General features: G+C 44.1%; 1 protein-coding gene across 8 annotated transcripts in view; it reads right to left on the reverse strand.

Annotated features, from left to right (window-relative positions):
• The window catches only part of PPARG (peroxisome proliferator activated receptor gamma), a 179,699-nt gene that overhangs the window by 41,545 nt on the left and 122,104 nt on the right, over nt 1-16,050 (reverse strand). For 6 of the 8 annotated variants that reach the window (XM_036073566.2, XM_036073565.2, XM_078074946.1 and 3 more), the window contains one exon: nt 6,960-7,412. The exons of 1 other annotated variant lie outside the window; for it this stretch is intronic. In XM_036073566.2, coding sequence (XP_035929459.1) covers nt 7,165-7,412 — 248 coding nt within the window. In that variant the 3' untranslated portion in view covers nt 6,960-7,164. Of the gene's footprint in view, nt 1-6,959; nt 7,413-16,050 lie in introns of those variants that run through there. One more of the 8 variants, XM_036073567.2, reaches the window with a different exon arrangement.

Raw genomic sequence — 16,050 nt, forward strand, 5'->3', positions numbered from 1 at the left:
GCGAAGCAGTTTATAAGGAAAGCTTGTACTTGGTGCTTGAGACGAATAATGGCTGTCACTGGGGACCCACTGGGGAGCCTGGGGAGGGTGGAGGCGGCCCCGGGGCAGAATCCTGCCGGAAGGAGGCAGCTCCTAAAAACGTCTTCCTTCACCAAGGGCCGCTCCCTACCCCGGAGCCCTGGGAGGCCTGGCCGGGGACAGGCGTTTTCAGGGCACGGTTCCTGCTGCTGTGGCCGCCGCGGCAGCACCATCGGTAACACGCCGGGCTCCTGGGGGGCCCTCCTGGCTGCAGCGCATCTGGCAGCCTCGGGCGGCCAGGGAGCCCCAGCGCGGAGCCGCCAGCTCGCTGACTCAGCACAACGCCCCTCTCTCAGCAGCTTGGCTTGGGTGGGAACCAAGCAGCCATCCGGTGGCCCCTCCCCTCCCCTCGGAGGCAGCACCCCCTCCGGCTGGAGCGGCTCCAGGCCTCTAACGAGTGCTGGCTGTTGTCTCGTCCAGGCCCCCGCCGCGCTGCGGGAGAACGCGCTCGGGCAACAGAGAACACTGTTGGTCAGCCAGAGAACTCTGTCTCCCTTCCAGCCTCCCCCCTAGAGGCTCCCGAGGACCTGGGGTGTCAGAGCTGGAAAGACAGGCCAGAGCCCCTGACAGGCCAGAGCCTCAGGCGAGGAAACTGAGGCCCCAAAAAAGCAATTTCCCAAGGGCCACCTCGAACCGCTTTCAGAACCCAGGCCAACACTGGACAATTCCTCACAGGCTGGAGTCCCACGGTTTCTTCTCTGGGTGAGGACATCGATCACCAATGGCCCCAGGTCAGATCAAGTGCCCAGTAGATGGTGTGAGGTTGTCTTTAGAAGATTTTAAGTGTTGAGGGGCTCTAGGCACATCACCTACATGTGACTTCTCGTCCTCACAACAACCCTATAAGGTAGGGTTTGGGATCATCACAAACTAGATGAAGAAGCTGAGGCCCAGAGACAGGAAGCAGCTTGCCTGAGGTTGCACAGCTACTTTGTGGCCGAGCCAAAATTCCCACTGAAGTCTTTTATGCCGTAAGCCGGTGGTGCTCTGCCAACCGGGCAACACTGTCTTTGCATCTAGCAGCGCGTGGTAGCAAAGAACCCTCGGTAGGGTGGGCCTCGGCAAGCCGGAGCTCCAGCCTTGGCTTTGCCTCTAGCTTTTATTTGTGCAAACTTGGGCTACCTCCTATACCTCATTAGGGCTCACTTTCTTATTTATTTGACAGAGAGACACAGCGAGAGAGAGAACACAAGCAGGGGGAGGGGCAGAGGGAGAAGCAGGCCTCCCACTGAGCAGGGAGCCCGATGCGGGGCTCGATCCCAGGACCCTGGGATCATGACCTAAGCCGAAGGCAGACGCTTAACAAGTGAGCCACCCAGGCGCCCCAGGGCTCACTTTCTTATCTGTGAATAATGGTGAGCCAGCCGGCCCTGCTTCCTTCGCATGATATTCTATAAGACATGCAGGGTAGGTGCTATTATTCCCATTTTACAGATAGGGAAACTGAGACCCATTCTTTTATTCATGATGAATAAATTAGTTGTAATTTGCTGAAGGACTTCTTTCTATAGGCCAGGTTCTTTGTCCCCAGAGAGGGAGGTGACTTGCTCAAGGCCACACATCTAGAAAGTGGCAGAGCCAAGCCTCAAGCTGACAGTGGATACTCTAACATACACTTCATGGCCTCCAGGATTATGCAAAAGTGGCCACAGGATCATGGTTTTCTAACTCCTGCAGAAAGCCACTTGGATCCTCCTTGAGCACAGCCCATGGCACTAAATAGATCCCAGGAATGCTATTCTCCTGGGAACTTTTGGCCTGGAACATATTTACAAAACTCTAGAGGGGATGGAAATATCCCAACCCACTCCCTACAGACCCAAATTAGCAATTTTCTTATTCTTTATGACCCCTCTGGAAATGCAAACTATGTAATATTGGTCTAAAATTAGGAGCCTAAGTCACAAGAGAAAAGTCCCACTACTTTGGAGAAAATGTTTTCTTAGCCTCATCCTGGCATTTTTTCTAAATCAGAACACGGCAGTTGTCTTTCAAATAATTATTTTCTCCTAGTGTGTATGGACTGGAAGCAAAATACGTTTAAGAGAACGTATTTTTTACTGTACTGCCAAATGTTGAAATCCGGTCCCTTTTACCTGGCTTTCAATCTATTCAGGTAAGGCCTAGAATACTTGAACAGGAAGAGCCTGTTCTATGAGCCCAGGATGGCTTCTTGAATGAAGGGCCCTCTAATAATAACAACGGCCATAATGTTATCTGTAGCCAACACAGACTGACGGTAAAGATGTGCCAAGGAGCGGTGTGAAGTGTTTTATAGCCACTATTACGTTTAATCCTCAAGATTACCTATAAGATGGGTATTATTGTCCCATTTTGCATATGAGGGTAATTAAGGCCTAGAGAGGGTAAGAGATTGACCAAAAGTCATATGGTTATAGGACAAGTAGTGGTAGAGTTAGAATTTTAACCCAAACCTGTGTATCTCTGAAGTCCAAACTAAGATATTGTCTTCTATAACAGGTCTACACACTACGTGCCAGACACAGTCCCGAGTGATTCACATAATAACCTTTTGACCATTGCAATAATCCCCCTAAGAACTTTGCCCCATCCTTCTTCCTTGCTCCCCAGGGCCGAGACTCGCACTAGCTTCAAGTCTGTCACGTACTTCGAGGCTCTCTTGTTAAAACTGCTGACCCCACTAGCGGCTGTGCCAGGGTTGGTAAGAGTACGTGTGAAATACAACACCTTTGAATAAATTAATCCTAGTAGATGCCTAGGGCCTTGGGCATATTACTTAACTTCTTTGATCCTCAGGCTTCTCATCTGTCATTTGAATGGGTTAGCTTTGAGCTCGAATTTTCTAGAATTCTATGACAAATGCAGGGCTTGTCTGGAAATGAGTGTAGGGCATGAAAGTTTTGTTACATGGGGGTAGAAGTGACTTCGCTGTCAAGGCAGAGGAATGTTGTGGGTTGGGGGGACGTGAGGCCCCAGCTCCTAGGAGCAGTAGTGAATGGACAGCAAGTAGGGAGGGGGTAGGGTCCTTCAGCTGGCCGGAAGACTGAGCCAAAAACTGCCACCTCACTGAAGAGGACACGGTGAGTCAGAACCTCTCGGGTGCAGGAACAAGCATGTGGTATGTGTGACCCTGGGAGCAGAGCTTGTCCTACCAGATGGAAATCACCAAGGGGCTTGAAAGGGAGGGAGTTCCCCATCCCTTCAGGTAGTTGTTCAGAGGTTGGGCAGCCGTTGGAAGCCTTGTAGAGGGAATCTGACCTGTAGAGAGCTGACTTCCCAATGTGCAAACTTCATCTTGTCCCTCTTCTGCCTGTCCCCTTCCCCTGGATCCCAATTGCTTATGAATATAGTCCAAGGTAGCTCCTTACCATGGACGGTGAGGCTTCTTACAATCTGATGCTGACTTGGCCACATTCACTTCTCACTACCTCAGCTATGGGAGCCATGCCTCACTTCTTGCTCTTTTCTGAACACATGACGTGCTTTTATATTTCTGAGTCCACCCACAGCCCCTGTGAATCCTTTTTCACACCTCTAGGCGATTCATCCCTTTGGCTGAGCTATAATTTATGCATCGACTTTGTCAACAGACCATGAGCCCCTTGAGGGCAGGGCCTAGTCACACGCCTCTTCATATGGTGTCATGGGGACTGGAGTAGGAGCTGAGTGCAGATGAACGAATGAGGTGGGATTAGATGACATCTGACAGGCTCCATGCTAAGATCCTGCTATTTTAGTTCATTTCAGTAAGCATTAAAATGGTGGGCCTTCCATGTACACTCACATGGTGAGGGTTGATAGGCAGATAATAACAGTGCTAATGTGAACAGAGACAACAGGAGCCAGGGCCAGGAACCAGGGCATGGAGAGGAGAGAGAAAAATACGGAGGTGGCTACCTAGTGAAGACAGTCTTGGTCTGTCTCATAGCCCCAAACTGTTCCAGTGAGTGGGTGGGAAAGAGGAAAGAGAAAGCAATGGGGATGATCCTGCTGGCCACGAATTTTGGTTCTTTTGGGATTTAGAACTGAAATTGGCTTTCTTTAGAAGGCTCCACCCCTGCTCCCCAGTGGGTATTTTTAAGGGAATAGGTATCTGGGGGCCAATTTCCAACCCCCTCTCCCCCTTGACCCGCTGTATCAGCACCACACAGTTAGTAGCAGATAATCCAGCAAGTAGGGCCTGCCCACAAAAAGGGTTTGCCTTTGGTAGCCTCCAGGGAGATGAGGAAAAGTCACTGGAATCCAGTAGCAAGTAAGTAGGCCTACCACAGAAGCCTAGTTCCCCCTCATCCCTTTTGTCTTCAGTGGCATTTATGTGGCCGTCCCCCTGGTTTCTGCCCCCTGGGTTATCAATCAGAATTTGCAGTGTGGCACCAGCTAGTGCTTTCCAACTCTTGTGGAGTTCCCACTGAAGACCCCCATCCTCTTGCTCCTCGCCCAGATTTTAAAAGAGAAGTCAGAAACTCAGATCAGCCCAGTTTTTGATGGTGGCTAGAGAACAACGCGGTGTGCAGATATGGTCTCTCCCATGGGTACCTCACTGTTCCTGTGCTCCACAGACAGCAGAGACCTGGGGTGGAGGGGTGTTGGAGGGGGGAGCCAGGCCAGATTCAAGGGCAGTGCTGGGCGTAGGGCTCTCTTGGGAGCCTTGAAACCCCTTCCCCTCCCTTTTTTGGACTCTTGACCGAAGTTACTTTTCTTCCTATTTTTATTAACACAAATCCCTAAGTGTGTTTATGTCCGGAGAAAATACTATGAATAACTGATGATACATTTGTTGATTAAATTGTGAATCATCCTGTGGGGAAAGGGAGACCGGAGAAAGGAGCAGGAGCTTTGGAGGCTTGCAGAAGATGTGTCGTAAAATATTTAGCAAATGATAGTCCAAACCACAGGGAAGAAGTCAGAGAGATGGGAACTTGCAAGCTGCCAGGGTTTAAAAGCTATTTAATGCTAACCATCAGTGCCAAAGAGCTGAGAGCGTCTCCCTTCCTCCCCGCATTGGCAGCCACAGCTCCGAGAATGTGGAAAGGGTTTGGACCGGCTGCGCGCGGTGCTGGTGGGAACAGAGAGCAGGCAGCGTGCTGAAAGACTTTTTGTTTGAGAACTCTTGTAAACAAGGGATCTCCTCTGAGGTGGAATCCTCACCTCGTCTACTGCTCACACGTTCTTTTTTTTTTTTTCTTCTTCCTTTTTTCTTCAAGATCTGCCAGATGATAAACTCTCCACATGGAACAGTAGTGGAGCCTCTAGTCAGTCATGGGGATGTTTCAGAATATCCTGATGTTTGAGATCAAGGGAAAAATAGCCATGTGATGGACTGAGTTTGTTACTCTTCTTCCTGGTGTTTTGATAACACTTCGACATCAACTTCAGTCGCTGGTCTCAAAATGCTGAGGTTGTTATCTAAAGTTTTGAGCTAGGAAGTCGTGGCTCCTAAAGGGTTAGGGATCTTACATTTTTAGGGCTGTGGTCAGGACTCACTTCTGTAACTGACCCTTTGGAGATGTCTATTTTGGGGTAAAGGATGAAAAGGTCTCTCCTGATATTTTGGCCCGAAAGTCTCAAATGTGAAGTTAGGTTTTCCTAAGTATCAGAGCCTTATTAGAAGGAAAGATAAACTAAGGGAGAAGCAGCAGGGAAATAATGTAGGTCAATGGACATAACCATCCTGGGGAGAAAGAACACAGGAGACTGTGTTTATAAGGTACCCTTCAAAGTCACAGTATCATGAGTTCACAGGTAAGCAATTGCTAGTGAATTTGGTGGCTTCAATCAAGGAACCTATTAATGTGCCAACAAAGTCCCCACTTTTAGGGAACATACCATCTGCATGCTAGGGAGCCATGCATCCCCTAAATGATACAGATAATTAGCCTTTGAGGTTGGAAAAGCAAAAGATCTCTGGGCAAGGTGGTCCCAAGGAGGACAATAGGAATAATTCTAGCAAAACTGGTCCATGTGCATCAGAACCAGAAAGTGGTTCTTCTCCCTCATTCATGTTTGGTTTTGGTTCCTCTTGTTGCTTTGTTCCTCCTGTTTTGCTTTCTTGGAATGTCTTTTCTCCTACCCTCTACCTATCCCAAATCCAACACATCCTCTGAGGCCCACTTCAGTGAACTTAGAGTCACACTCGACTATTCCAATCTTCATCAATCCTTACTTCCTTTGAATCCTTACAGTACTTAGAGCCATTTATTGGGCACATGATTATACTGAGTATTATAATCTGTTTTTAAGAAAGATGAATCTTTTCCCCTCAATTCAACCATAATTGTTGGTACCAAATCTTCCAACACCTCTGTTACCCACAGCTTCTAGCAGTGCCTGCCACGGGGTGTATCACGTATGGGTCAGTACCCCATCAGCAGGCTGCTCGTGACGAGCGAAAATCCTGGCTGGGTCTAAGGGAAGAAGACTGGATTCTTGGTAGGCCTAAGGCTGTGCCCCAGACTTGCACATCCAGGGTAAGAAAGACATGCTCTGAAAAGTTTTTGGTCCTGAGGTTTCCCTTCTTTTTTTAGTTGTGGTTGTTAAGGCAGATGGAAGGTTCAGAGAAGTTGTGAATTGAGTGAAAAATTAATCTACTGAGAATGAAAGTTGACCAGCAGTTCCATTCACATTTTTAAAAATATGTAAGAAAGAAGAAAATGGGGGTGCCTGGGTGGCTCAGTAGGTTGAGGCACAGAGTCTGTTCTCTCCCTCTGTCTGTCCCTTCCCCCACTCATGCTCTCTCTCTCTCAAATAAATAAATCTTAAAAAAAAAAAAGGAAGGAAAGAAGAAAAGTGAAGGAAGGAAGAAGGGAAGGAAGGACGGAGGGACATAAAAGAAAATAAAGCCTGGTGGTGGGGGTATGGTAGGGGATGCATAAGACTCAGGCTTCAAATACAACCAGCAGTTTCATAATGTGGTAATTTTTAATATTAAAAGTAAATTGTAAATGTATCTTTATAAACAATATGCATAAAATAGATCTATTATTCTAAAACCTTTTCTTTTTAAAATGCTTTTTCACAGTAAATTTTTTAGGTGTCAGATTTCCCCTCAAAATAATAGTGCAATCGGAAGAAGGAACACATTGTCAGTGAATGCGGACTTGTCTGCTAATACAAGTCCTTGTAGATTTCTTGTAGGAGCGGGTGAAGACTCATGTCTGTCTCTGTTTTCTTTATGACTTGCAATAGCTGCACATGTTCTGTTACAATCTGTCTGAGGTCTGTCATTTTCTGGAGCAGCTTGGCAAAGAGCTGAGAGGACTCGGGGTGGTTCAGCTTGAGCTGGAGCTCCAAGGCTTGAAGCAGGTTGTCCTGGATGTCCTCAATGGGCTTCACATTCAGCAAACCTGGGCGGTCTGGGGGAGGAGGAGAACAGGAGGTTCAGTGACAGACACCTCTGGCCGCACATCGGAGGCATTTTCAGCCAAACTAAATTACTCACCTGTCTTTTTGTTGGCTTGTTTTGCTCTGGTTATAAAATAAGGCGGGGAGGGACGGTAAGTAGACAGTGGGCAAGAAGTGCATATGGGAGGGAGGATGGACTGAAACCAAGACTCTCGGGGAGCTCTTTCCAGGGGCATCGTTTCCTGGCTGGGGCTAAATCTGCCTGATCAGGTGACATAACACAGTGGCAACACAATCCTCCCCAGACTGAGGCCTCTTCTGCCAGTATGTTCCTGCTCACCAGAAATCTCATTTTCAACTGCTGCCCCTTCTTCATGAGTCTATGTTTTATAAGCTTACTACTTACTTTCTCACCACAGCTGTTGATATGCTTTTAAAACCAGCACTGGCTTCTTTTTCCCTTAACATGGCATGTACGTTTTTACTGGTGTACGTTTGGAAGGATAGAGCCCCTAGATTTTAACAGAAGTTTCTTCTGAGTGGTGAGGTAATTTTCACTTTCTTCTTTTTACTCTCCTTATCTGAATTCTTAAATGGAGAACTTAAATTACCTTTAAGCTTTGTTTTTCTTCATGCAGATCTTGTAAGATGCATCCCTAAATACTTTATAGTGTCCTTTACTTCTTTATTTTTTTGCTTTATAGTATTCTATAGTGTTCATTATCTTTTCTAATCTATCTCTGCTGGTGCTTACAAAAAATTTACTGATTTTAGTATATTGAATATATTCCAATTTCCTAAACTCTTGTCAATTCAAATAGTTTTTATCATGGACTTATTTTCCTATTTTGGATAGACTATCACATCTGCAAATAATGATAGTTTCATTTATTTCTTCTTTTCCAGTGTTTACACTTCTCATTTCTTTTTCTTACCATAGTGTATTGGCCAATACCTCGAATATGGTATTAAATAGTAGTAGTGGTAGGAGGTATTCTTGTTTTATTCATAACCACGACAAAATTGCTTCTAATGGCTCACCACAAGAATGATGTTTACTATAGATTATGGTGGATACATTTTACTCCTGGCTTTCCAAGAGTTATAAAGTTTTTAATTTGTTTTAGTCAGGAATGCTGTGACATTTCATCAAATGCTTTAAGCTTTTTCTTTCTAAAGAAATGATCAAATGGTTATCTTAATCTAGTAAATTATATTAATAGATTTCCTTATATCATTGTACTCATTTGCTCCCATTTTATTCAGGGTTTTATAATTTGTGAGATTTGTCCAGAGTTGTCTTTTTTGTGCCATCCTTTGTCTGTTTTGGTAATAAATGTTAATTAGCCTTCTAGACTGATTTGAGAAATTTTCCTTCTGTTTCTATGTAGTAATGATCTGTTCCTTTATGGATTCTTGGAATTCATTGGCAGAACCATCTGATCCTGATGGTAAATCTTTGGCTATCTTTAATTTTTCTCCTATAGCTTTTAATCTCTTTAGTAAAGAGCTTAGTCAAGATTTAGTAAAGACTGTTTACTCTTTATAAAAGTAAAATTTTGTAATTCATATTGGAATAATATTGTATATATATAAATATATATTTTTTAAATATAAATATTTAAAAAATATATAATATATAATTATATATATATTCTCTCAGAATCTGAAATCTCTTATTTTTATTTATAACTGAATGCTTTTTATTTGTATATTCTCTCATTTAAAAATCTGATTTGCTAAAGCCTTTTTTTTTTTTTTAGAAATTCTCTCCATTTATTGAGGCAAAATCTGCTTTCCGGTAGCTTCTTCTTCTTTTTTTTTTTTTATTATGTTATGTTAATCACCATACATTACATCATTAGTTTTTGATGTAGTGTTCCATGATTCATTGTTTGCGTATAACACCCAGTGCTTCATGCAGAACGTGCCCTCTTTAATACCCAGCACCAGGCTAACCCATCCTCCCACCCCCCTCCCCTCTAGAACCCTCAGTTTGTTTTTCAGAGTCCATCGTCTCTCATGGTTCGTCTCCCCCTCCGATTTCCCCCCTTCATTCTTCCCCTCCTGCTATCTTCTTTTCTTTTTTTTTTTTAACATGTATTATTTGTTTCAGAGGTACAGATCTGTGATTCAACAGACTTACACAATTCACAGCATTCACCATAGCACATACCCTCCCCAATGTCTATCACCCAGCCGCCCCATCCCTCCCACCCCCCACCACTCCAGCAACCCTCAGTTTGTTTCCTGTGATTAAGAATTCCTCATATCAGTGAGGTCATATGATACATGTCTTTCTCTGATTGACTTATTTCGCTCAGCATAACACCCTCCAGTTCTATCCATGTCGTTGCAAATGGAAGGCTTTTTTTTCTTTTTAAAGAAACACAACTTTGGTTTTATTCATCAACTCTTTTTAAAAATTCTATTTTGTTTTCAATTTAACTAATTTATTCTTTTAACTTCCTTTAAGTCTATTTTCCCCTCTTTTTCTAGCTTCTTGAGTTGAATGCTTAATTCATTTAGTTTTAGTATTTCTTGTTTTCTGATAGATGCCTTTAAAACTCTAAAATTTCTTCTGAGTGTCACTTTGGTTTCACCCTGCAGGCTTGGGTAAATAGTACGTTCATAGCTCTTTCCTAAATAGTCTTACTATTTTGATTTCATTTTTAATCTAAGAGTTATATAGAATCATGTTTTAAAATTTTCAAGTGGAAAGTGTGGGTGTTTGTTTTTGTTTTCTAACTTCTATGTTTTCTTTTCTAATTTCTCAGTTTAACTAGCTCATTTAGGGCGCAGGGTTTTTGTACACCATTCAGGATACTCACCTGATACCATTCCAAATTTTTGCTCTTGAAGGCTATTCACCCTTGTTTTCTATTTTTATCTCTCTCCCCTTCCCTGTAAACTAAGGCACTGCATAAGGGCTTTTACTTACCTTTTATTTATTTAAAATAATTTTTAAAAGATTTTATTTATTTATTTGACAGAGAGAGAGAGAGCCACACCCACAAGCATGGGGAGCAGCAGAGGGAGAGGGAGAAGCAGGCTCCCTGCTGAGCAGAGAGCCCGACGATGTGGGGCTCCATCCCAGGACCCTGGGATCATGACCTGAGCCGAAGGCAGATGCTTAACTGACTGAGCCACCCAGGCTCCCTTAAAAAAATTTTTTTTTATGATTTTAAGTAATCTCTACACCCAACGTGGGGCTTGAACTCATGACCCCAAGATCAAGAGTCACAAGCTCTACTGACGGAGCCAGCCAGGTACCCTTACTTAAATTTTAATACCTTTCATCCTCTAGCCTCACTTTCTGAAATCATCCTTTTTTTACAGCCATATTAAGCTATTACCATACTAAGTCCCTCAAACATCCTATTTTCTGTCATGACTGTGCTTAGGCAGATTCTGTTCCTCCCTCCTGAAACAGTCTTCCTTTCCTTTCAACCATCTTAATGACTTCAACCTTTTCTTCAAAATATGGCCTCTGTCACTTTGTTCTGGGAGCCCTCCTTGACATTATCTATTCCTCTCCCCTGTTCTCCCAACCCCCTTTCTTTGGACCCTGTAGCTCCCTATAAACACTTCAATCTCCACCATACTAGTAGATTACATTTATTGAATGATTATCATTTTCCAAACAATGTGCTGAAGGCTTTATACTCAATAGAACATTTGATCTTTACAATAACTCCATGAGGCCAATGTTCTATGGAAGGAAAAATGAAGATTTAGAGAAAGGCATTAAATCTTGCCCGAGATCTGCCACTTCCTAGTAAATGGCAGAACTGAAATTTGAATCTAAGTCTGTTTAATTTCAAATGCTGTATTATAAGTATATTGTATTTATAAAGCATATTATAAGTACTGATTTTTCTTCTTTATGTCCCCTGCCAGGTCATGAGGTATCAGAGGGCACACTATGTCTTGATCATCTCTGAGCCTCTGGTAGAAACACAGGAAGTACTCAGTTGGCTAAGTTAATGAGCGAGAAGGTTGTTCTGGCTTAGAGTCCTGGATTGAAAAGTACAGTTCTCCTGGTTGGTGAACAAGCCTAAAGGCAGGATCACTACACAATGAAAAAGTCTCCTGTAAACAGTGTTTTCCTGTGTGTAATAAACTCTAGTAACCTTTATCCATTGAGGTGAGGTATAGGAGAGAAATGTTAGCAGAGTCTCACGGTGGGATTTTCAGAACTCTAAACATTCTCTTAAATTAAGTTTCTTTTCATTTTTTTTCCTTTTTAATTACAGAAGGAAACTGGGCTGATTTCTTTTTTCTAACTTCTACTTATTCCATTGACTGGAATAAGTATACTACCCCCCGCCCCCGGCCCCGCATTTAAGTTTGGAACCATCAGCAAAAATCTCAGATTCTAAGAATGAAACAAATGATGTAGTCCTGGCTTAGAGAATCATGCCCCTGGAGGACATGCGCCTTTCTCACAATTGCCATACAATCATGAAAACTGTGATGCTTTAGCCCCTGACAGATCTTGGACTGGTGCCTTTGGTTTAATGATTGCTGCTCCTCTCCCTGATGAATGTTCCAGATTTCAGTGGCCCGCAGCTATGCAAATGCATGTGCATCTGCAGTGGCAGCATTTTGTGTGAAGGCCACTGTTGAATGTGGCTCCTCCATGGGCTGGGACCCCACACCCTTGTGTAGAACCTCTGCTCACTGGGGCACTGGCTCCTTGGAACCCTATCTCCTTCTTCCTTCCTCTTGGGCAGCATCAGTCAAAACTTCTGCTGAAGAGATTACATTAATCTAGTAGGTTTCATTTTTCGTGACAGCTCAAACAACCAAACCCTAAAATGCAGCTGATCAGGCTTGCTGGAAACACTTGGCTTCAGTGCAGTATAATGGAACTGGCTCCTTTAGGAGTGGAGAAGGATCTGGTTTGGATTTTCAAATCCCTCTTTGGCAAGTTAATTTTTTTTATTATGTGACAGATGAAGTTTGGCTGAACGGCTGAAATTTTGTGGCCACTGATTTATATTTTCTCTAGTGAAAAGTTAGATCATTTACAGATCTGTCCCTGTCCCCTTTACTGAGCCTCAGTCAAGGCAAAATGGAGTGCAGTTGAGTGGAAAAAGTGGCATAGTTTAACCAGCTCTGTGACCCTGGGCAAACCGATCAAAGTCTCTGGGCCTCAATTTTCTATTCTCCAAATACATAATTCACATAATTAAACTGGGGAAATACACTCAAAATGTAATTAGAAAAGTATATTAACAGGCTTACACTTTAAATTTAAAACACTTGGCTTCTTTAAAAAACTAAAAAGCTTCCCTTAGTCTTAAAAGCAATCCCTAGAATCAAAGGCAAAAGGGATTTGTCCGGGTTGCTCCACACCTTCTACCCTGCTGGAAGGCCTTCCCTCTCCCCTCTCCTCTTTCTCCTTCCACACGCATTCAAACCCTTGCTGAGCTCAGCTGGACACCACAAACGTGCCGCAGCAATCTGTGTAAGCACCCAGAGCCGTCCTGGGTCTTCACCCTTCCCTCTCCACTCTCCAGTGCCTGCTAAGATACTGCTTTTAGAAGATCCATCTGAGATCTTCCTGCACCTTACTGAGGGTCAGAGTTGAGGTCTGGAATTGGATCAGGGTCAAAGGACCCCATTTACTGGCCTAGGCTGCCTAGAAGGCCCTTTTGGGAAAGTGAGTGTTGACTCACATACTCCAGGACACAACACTCGAGGAAGCTGGAGTCAATTACTGGTTCCTTACTCCCAGGCTGCAAAGAATTGGGAAAGCAACCTTTCCGGTCCCCACTCACACAGTGCTGGAACTGATTATAGAGGGCGGCTGATTATGAGCAAACCTACAAAACTCCCATAGTATCCAGATCTGGCTCCATTATGGGGAGAGGTATCTAAAGATTTCAATTCTCTTGACCCTCCTGGGATCTGGCCCCCTGGGCCAGGCATTTCCCGAGCACAGATTTTCTCAGGAGGCATCTGGGGGGACTAGAGGGCCCCAGGGGAGTCTCCTGAAGGAGAGCCAGAAAACCCAAAGGGGATGGTTTTGTCTCTATTCTAGGGGCTGCTGTTGAGGCTTTTCCAATCTTTGCCTATTGGCTTTCTGATACAGACTAATCTGAAAAGGATTGTATCCAGGGGATTTAGGAAAAAAAAAAAAGTCTGAAAGCTGGGCAGCTGTAAATTGATCCACAGACAATGAAAGATCTTAGTTCAGGTGCCCGGTGAAAACCAAAGGGGAGGTAGGGCTTCCTTTTAACACTTCCTCTCCAATTTCCTTTATTCCATTCTTTCTAAGTTCACAGATGTGTTAAAAAGAGCAATGGATTTGGAAACAAAGACTTGATTTGAGTCCTGTCTCTCTTCCACTTAGTTTCTTTGTGACTTTGGACAAGTCCTCTAATCTTTCTGGGTTTTGGTTTAATTTTTTAAGACAATAGTGTTTCATAAGGTCGCAGTGAGGATGAGCTAGGTCAAGGAACCCTGTAAGATATTAATATTCTCTCGGTTTGTTCAAATAAAGGCAGTTTCCACCGGGACGGGGTCAGGAGTGTAAGCTGGGGTGGGCTGGCACATCACAGTGGGGAAGGGAAGATTTCTGAACTGATCCTGGTAAGAGCACAGACTCAGGAGCACAAGAAAATAATTCCTGATGCACGCTCATGTTTGAGGGGTTTGGGCAGGTTCTCATTCTTGTGGTTGAGTGCATAAAAGCAAGACAGTCTAAGAGCAATAATAAGACAAGGAAGCCACAGGGCCCCAATTCACTTCTTCCCTGAAGTGCTGGTGTTCGGGATTCTGCGGTACTTTTCTGATCAAGCAGAATCATGGTGAGCATTAGGCAAAACTGTGAATTCAGCCAACTTTATCTTTAGTAAACTATGGTATGGCCTATAGCAATTCCCTCCCACATTCCTACCTTTGGGAAAAAAATAATGTAAGAAAGTTTCACATGTGTTCTTCTTCTCATAGTTAAATTTCAATTGGAGCTGGATGGAGTGCAGTGATTCTCAACTTTGGCTACACACTGAAATCACGTGGGGAGATTAAAACCCCGCAAACGCATACCTGGGTCCCATCTCTAGAGATTCTGATTGACTTGGTCTGGGGTATGACCTTCAAGGTTTTTAAAAGCTCCCAGGTGATTCTAATGGACAGCCAAGAGTAAGCACTACTGGCTTAGTGAGAAGCAGTTGGAATCCCAGCCTTAAAACTTACTTGCTGGGTAACCTTGAGCAAGTTCCTTAACCTTTCTGTGCCTTGGTTTCCTCATTTAAAAAACGGAGTCATAAGAGTAATGCAACTCATAGTGTTGTTGGGAGGATTAAATGAGTTAATAGATGGTGAGTGCCAGAGCAGTGTCTGACGCATAGTGGGTAGCTATTTCTATTTATATTATCACTCGCATCTTTTTCCTTCCTACCTTTCTTCTCTCATTTCTCTGATCTTCCTGGGTCTCTATCTTTCCTGTTCTTTCTCCCGTAATTGTTCCTTTCTTCTCAGCCATCTCTCCACTCCCCCTTCCAGATGTTTTTCCCTTTCCACTCCTGGGCCTGCACCTTGCTGGAGATTTGGTATTAGGAATCCTAGCAGGGCAAACCTAAATTAATCAGAAGACTGCATGATGGATGATTTTAGGAGAAATGCAGTTGATGGGTGGCTATCTGGGCAAGGGGACAACATAACCAGGAGGTCTTGTAAACGTGTTATCAAACAGATAAAGATCTTTAACGAGCACATTCTGCTGTGAACCCACATGTAGTCGGACAGAGTCCTTCACTCTGGAGTGGGTTAACATTCAACATTTCCCTTCTGAATGCTTTTTCTGTCTAAGTCCAAATGACAACCACTCCTTACAACAATAACACATAGGATGTGGTCAGGATGGGGAAAGGAGGTGACCACCACAATGAAACCAACCCAGGTAGTATTTTCTTTTATCTGCCCATCGAGTAAACCATTCTACACCAACTTCCCTCATCTCAAACACCCAACTGCCATCCCCAAAAGCCACCTCCCCAACTACAACAGGGGACACAAAGATATTGTAATGAGGTGAGTAGTGCTTTCTTCTTTTCTGTCTTCAAAGCTCTTTGCATTGCTCAGTGGTACCTCAATGGAGTGAAATGAGCTTGGGCTCTTGTTTTATTTCCAGGTCTTTCAGAATGGAAATTTTCCTCAAGCTCTCTGTCCTGCCCTTGGGAAGTTATTGTCTTTCCTGTCTCTTTTCACCCCGGGGGGGTTAAGGTCCCCTTGTTGTTCTATGGGCCCAGCACGCTTCCGCTGCGCCACTCTGCTCACTGGGGTCCCCTTGTTGTTCTAAAGGTTGCTCAATGGAAGCTCAGCCATGTGGTTTGCTGAGGGTTCTCTGTGTCAGCCCAGGAGAGCAGTGTTCTTCCCTTGAGCTGAGGGAGAGAGATAAATTTCTGCTCCTTCCATGTCCAACACTGGCTCTGAGCAGGACTGGAAATGGGGCGTGGGTGGGAGGTAGAGAAGGCTGGAGAGGAAAGAGAATGATTTCTTCTTTCTCCTCAAGCCTGACACACTCCTCCCCCTAATCCAAACACTCTTCCTTGCTTCCTCAACCTCTAGAAATGCCAATAACCGAACATAAAACATAGCCAAGTATTTGTTCTCTGCAACTCTTCGCTCAATGTCTTC

Source organism: Halichoerus grypus, chromosome 1 (assembly GCF_964656455.1).
Source record: "Halichoerus grypus chromosome 1, mHalGry1.hap1.1, whole genome shotgun sequence".
NCBI lineage: Eukaryota > Metazoa > Chordata > Mammalia > Carnivora > Phocidae > Halichoerus > Halichoerus grypus.